This window comes from Rhincodon typus, unplaced genomic scaffold, assembly GCF_021869965.1.
Source record: "Rhincodon typus isolate 14 unplaced genomic scaffold, sRhiTyp1.1 hic_rhity00013863, whole genome shotgun sequence".
NCBI lineage: Eukaryota > Metazoa > Chordata > Chondrichthyes > Orectolobiformes > Rhincodontidae > Rhincodon > Rhincodon typus.
The window spans coordinates 1-6,061 of record NW_025979501.1 but is presented as its reverse complement, the minus strand read 5'-3'; the positions used below and the strand labels follow the sequence as shown (position 1 = coordinate 6,061).

At 45.1% G+C, this 6,061-nt stretch overlaps 1 protein-coding gene across 1 annotated transcript; it reads left to right on the top strand.

The window, feature by feature from the left end:
* On the top strand, positions 1 to 3,001 carry LOC125482623 (CD59 glycoprotein-like). The gene is made up of 3 exons (XM_048594732.1): positions 1 to 170; positions 1,408 to 1,509; positions 2,145 to 3,001. The coding sequence occupies exons 1-3, from the start codon at positions 116 to 118 to the stop codon at positions 2,354 to 2,356; spliced, it is 369 nt and encodes a 122-aa protein (XP_048450689.1). The 5' UTR covers positions 1 to 115; the 3' UTR covers positions 2,357 to 3,001.
* Positions 3,002 to 6,061: the final 3,060 nt, after the last annotated feature.

Sequence of the window (6,061 nt, the reverse complement as noted above, 5' to 3'; positions counted from 1 at the left end):
AGAGAGAGAGAGAGAGGGGGAGAGAATGGGTCGGAGTGACGTGGAGTTCTCAGACCCTGGAGCGCACTGACTGTTGTTTCACTTTTTCAGGTGAGCCGCCTGAGAATTCGGTGCAATGATGGCCCACTTGCTAGTTAAGAGTTTCCTCTTTCTGTCCGTCTGTTCACTTGGTGAGTGAGTGACATTTTCTGCCTCAAATTACAGTGAGAAACGTTTGTTAGTTTTAAGGAAACTGGGCAGTGGGAAACAGTTGGTGATCCGGGAGGGTGCATTCCAAACTGTCACTCAGAGATAGTAGGAACTGCCGATGCTGGAGTCAGAGATAACACAGCAGGCCAGGCAGCATCAGAGGAGCAGGAAAGTTGACATTTCGGGTCGAGATCCTTCTTCAGGAATCAGAAACGTTCAGAAGAAGGGTCCCGACCTGAAACATCAACTTTGCCACTGCTCTGATGCTGCCTGGCCTGCTGTGTACCTCCAGCTCCACACTGTGTTATCCCAGACTTTCTCTTGTTCATCCTTTTTTATAAAGAAACTGCTCCTATCTCGCTCTCGCTTGTTCGCTCTCCCTGGCCTCCCCCCGTCCCTCTCGTGTCGGCCCCCGCCCCTCTCTCGTCCCCTTCCTCATCTCATTCGCCTCCTCCACCTCTCTCTCAACCCCCTCCTCTTTCTCGCCTCCCTTCCTCACTACCCCTCTCTCACCTGCAATCTCTTTCAACCCCCTCCCCCCCGATCTCCCCTTTCACTCCTCTCCCCCACCCCCCGCCGCCACTCTTCCCGAATCAAGTTGAGGCTGGTACTGATATTAAAGGGAGTGAGTTAAGTTGGCATGGCAGCGAACAAGGGGAGACTGATGAATTAAACTGCATTTATTTCAGTCCAAAAGGCCTGACAGGTGAGACCGAGAAACTCAGGGCATGGTTCTATACATGGGACTGGGATATCAAAGATATTACAGAAACCTGGCTGAGAGAAGGACAGGACTGGCAGCTCAGTGTTGTTGGGTTTAGATGCAAGAGGAAGGATAGAAGGGGAGGCAAGGGAGGAAGGTGAGTGGCGTTTTTGATTAGGAAAAACATTACTGCTGTACTTGGGATATTTTTGAGGGATTGTCTAGTGAAGCTATATGGGTGAAACTGAGAAATAAGTGGGTGATCACCTGGTGAGTGAGGAATTGAGTAAATATGTAGGAACATCTCCCTCTCTTTTGTCTACATTCATAGTAAACCTGCGCCTCTCAATCACTCACATTGAAACGTGGTCGACGCTCTCACTCATTCATACTCCATCCTCTTGCTCTCTCTATTTTGTTTACATTGACATTGAATCATTGCTCTTTTGGTTATAACAGTTATAGTTTACCATATGAAGCTAATCAGTTGTTTGTTTGTCTTGACTTTGCATTAGGTTCTGCTATTATTTGCTACGTATGCGACTCTGATAATGATTTGTTGTGTTCGAAGGAGCATTGTACCTCAAATTACGATACCTGTCTGAACGTTACTCAAGGTGTGTATCTGAGTTTCCTGCAGGTTAATGGTGGGTCACGTCACTGTCCCTGTGATGATTTCAAAAAGTAATGTTTAATCAAAACATTCCGGGAGTGCTTTTATTCACTCGGCTGTGTGTGTCGCTGGCTGGACCAGCTTTTATTGCCTATCTCTCATTCTCCTGGAGAAGGTGGAGGTGAGCTGCTTTCTTGGACCACTGCAGTTAGGAACACCCCACGCTGCTGCGAGTGAAGCATTTCCAGCATTTTATACCAGCTCTACACAGCTGCTTTATTCTAGTTACTGCTTCCATCCACATGATTGGGCTTGGTTCCTTTGCCCATGACTCCACTCACCTGACCAATTCCCCAAGCCCAGCCAGCCCCCAATCTCTCCTCCCTGATTTTGTCTTCCTCTCCCCCAGCCCATCCCTAAACCCAGCCCCTGTGATGCCCCTTCCCTCTCCCTCACCCCCCATGATTCCCCTTCCCCCAGTGCCTGTGCTACCTTGACCTTGGCTGCACATTGCTGTCAGTTCTTTGAGACCAGCCTGTTTGCTGGGTCTGGATATCCCCCAGCCCCACCCTTCCTCCTGTTGACTCCTTCCTGACAATTATTATGGAAACGTGCTAATGAGTTGCATTTTGTTTTCAGTTACCCACAAGTTTTTGCGCCGCTGTTGGACTGATCGGGAATGTCAAGCCAAGGCCGTGAAGGCTAAGTACAGTAGGGATTCAGATTTCAGCTTCACCTGCTGTAACTGGGACCTCTGCAACTCCAGAAGTGGCAGCTCCAGGGTGGACAGGAACCTCGGCTTGCTGGCTGTCCTAGCTCCTCTTGCTGGATGGCATCTTTCCAGGTTCTGAAACTGGACTAGCGTATGACCACTGCTTGCCACAAAAAACTCCTCTTGAAACAGAAGTCTTGGCAGACACTGCTCACAGCCTTGTAAAGAGGGTCTAAATGCACTAAATTGTATCTAGCCAATGTAACATTTGTAACAGTCTATCGCCTACTGTTCATTTCTGACATTCTTCCATTTGGTAATTTAAGCCTAGAAGGGGAGGTCACTGTCGTCCTTTCTTCAGAATGGGAGTGCTCTGGATGTGTGCTTACCCTCAGGACCTCTCTGCTTCCCTGCGTTTAGTTGAACTTGAATCAGCACTGCCAACTCTGACTACTTTGCTTTATCTTCATAATGTATAGTTGTCTGGCCTGGCCACTATTGCAACATGGCACCCACACAGCCCAAGGCGGACCTGTTCTAGTGGGTGGTCCCTCACTAAGTAGATGGCTATGTTAATTCTTAAACTGTAGCAGACAAGATTAAGGACACTGTCTCCGAGTGATTTGAGCCTTGTCTGAATCCTGTCTGTGAAACAGCTCCAGAGCTTATTTATGTTGCGATGCAGATGTTGTGTACATTAAATGAAGCACCTAGCTGATGCCTCTGTATCCAGTATTTGACAACTTACTTCAACTGAACAATAAAAGTTATCTTTTGGGATGAACCCAGGTTTGTTGTGACGTTCCAGAAATAACCTGCTATCAGCAGGAAGTGAAAGGGATTGCTACCCCCTTGTAAGGAGATGGCAATGGAATTAGGAGGTCTTGGTGAGCTCACCAAACCAGAATGTGAGCACTCTGCTGGGCTCAGTGGTTCCTTCAAAATGTATATTTATGTAGCACCTTTACCATAAGGGGCTTTGCAGGAGCATTTGACACAGAGCCACACAAAGAGATGAGGTCAGACCAACAGCACCTTCAGCAGTGGCAGGTTTCAAGGAATATATTCAAGGACGAAAGCAAGGGAATTCCAGAACTTCAGCTCTCGACAACTGAAGGAACATCTGTAAGGATTGTAGGAATGGAGAAGAATAGAGATAGGAAGGGATGAGGCCATGGCTGGATTCAAAATGAAGGTGAGAATTTCTAACATCAGGAAATTGGTTGATGGAGTGCCATGTTGGTTTGTAAAGATGGGCTAGATTGGGGAATGAAACTTAAGACACAGACAGCAGAGCTTTTAGACACGTGGGGAATCATATTTTATGAAATAAAAAAAAAGTTACTGGCTGGGAACTAGTGGGATTTTTGAAATCACAGTAAAAATGGGTACATGGCTTTGGCCAATGTGGTAACGTTATTCAAGAAGGGAACAAGGGATAAACCAATAAATGACAAGTCAGTTTAACCTCTGGGGAAGCTATTCTGAGGGACAGAATGAATGTCCATTTGGAGAGGCAGGGTTTGATCAAGAACAGCCAGCATGGTTTTGTTAAGGGGAGGTGATGTCAGACCAACTTGATGGACTTGTTCACAGAGGTGCCCAGGTGTGTAGATGAGGGCAGTGCTTTTGATATGTTGCATTTTGGTAGCAGAAACACGGAGAGACAGTACAGGGTCAATGGCCCAACTTTGAGTGGAGGACAGGAGCAGAGGGACCTCGGGATTCTTGTGCATAATTCTCTGAAGGTGGCCAGGCAAGTTGAAACAGTTGGTAAGTAGGCTTATAGGATCTTTAGGGTTACACTCTATCAATAAACCTAAGGAAATAAGTGATACCACACCTCTACAAATTATTGGTCAGACCACATTTGGAGTATTGTGTTCAGTCTGGGTATCTTGTTTAAGGAATGATGTTGAAGCCTTGGAGAGAGTGCAAAGGGGATTTACAAGAATCATACCAGGATTTTAGGTACAAGGAAAGATTAGGGAATTTGGGCTTCTCATCCCTGGAGGGTTCAAAATTATAACCAATTTTGACAGGGTAAAGGAGGATATTCTGTTTCCATTGGTTGGTCTGTCACCTTTCAAGATTGTCAGCGAGTGAGATGAGGAGGAACTCCTTTACTTTGAGTTGTTGGGATTTGGAATGCACCACAGTTTCAAAAGAGCTGGATATATATTTGAAAAAGTGATGAATTTAGAGGGCAATGGAGATGGGGCTAGAGAATGGGACTACTGGGTAGCTCTTTTGGAAATGGGTACATACATAATGGGCTGAATGGCCTCCTGTACTGTGAAATTCTATGATTGAGTATTCAGATGCACACTTGCAATGCCAAAGCATGCAAAGCTGTGAGCCAAGTGCTGGAAAATGGGATTAGAATAGTTAAGTGGTTCTTTTTGACCAACACAGACTTGATGAGTCTGCGTCACTTTAGAGTCTGCGTCACTTTACCTTCTAAATTCGAAATCTAAAGAACCATCAAAAACAACTGTCTTAAAGGAATATGAATTAGAATCCCTAGAGTGTGGAAACAGGCCCTTCTGCCCAACAAGTCCACACCGACCCATCCCCCTAATCTACACATCCCTGAACACTACAGGCAATTTAGCATGGCCCATCCACCTAACCTGCACATCTTTGGACTGTGGGAGGAAACCCACGCAGATGTGGGGAGAATGTGCAAACTCCACACAGTCACCTGAGGGTGGGATCGAACCCAGGTCCCTGGTGCTCTGAGGCACCAGTGCTAACCACTGTGCCACCCTAAATTAGTCATGTCTACTGTCCCCAGTTGCATCCAACTGTGACTGGATGGGGAACTTCAAATAAACCTGCTGAGAGCCAAAATCTAATCAAGTTACCATTGGAAAATACTAGCCATGTCCTCATTTGGGTCACTGGGCAGTTGGAGTGAGAAAGTTACAGTAAATTGTATTACACATTTAAGTATTTACTTTCTCTACAGTCCAAGACAAACATATTTAATACTAAATCAGCAATATCTCACTCTAAGGCTACAGACAGGTCAAGAAGGACAAAAATATACCTCTGTCAGTGTCACATTGGATGTCAGGTGTGACTCAACTGTTTTAGTTCTGGAGAAAGGAACAGAACTTCAATTATAGGATTCAATACAAATTATGAAGGCGGGCAGAAATGGATTTAAGAGGTGGCATTTAAATTGCAATGGAACAGTTAATGGACCATTCCTCTGTATTTAAGCCTGTGCTGGAAATGTCTGATGGGGACAGTGCAGAGGAAGCTTTATTTTGTTTATAAGAGTAGGTGGTGCTTTACTCTGTGTCTAACACTATGCTGTCCCTGACATGGGAGTGTTTGACAGGAATTGTTATTACTTGTTACCTAAACAAAACTTTGAGTTGATTACAGTGAAGCATTGACCAGATTGTGCTTAAGGGCATCTTGTGGTTATCTCATCCAGGAGGCTGGTGTATTGGCATTGGCTGTTTTTCTCCAGTTTCTTGTGGGTCCCAGTTTTAGTCAGTGCTGAAATAGTGTACAATCTTGATTTGATAGAGTTTGATAAGAGATGGATTCAGAAACATCACTGTGAGCAGCACTAAACTACAGAAGAACTACTGTCCAATCCAACAGTATCTCTTCAGAGAACTCTATTTCAAGCACAGAAGGTCAGTGTCACAACACTTACTGTTCCATAAACTATTGTGAATTTACAGTAAGCTGCATCCTTGTTTGGCACACCGCACTTTAGCACTAACCAAAACAAGTTCAATATTTCAAAACGGCATTGGGTAAATACTTCCAAAGTAAAATTATTGCAATTTAGAGAATGGCTATCGGAGTGGGACTAATTATC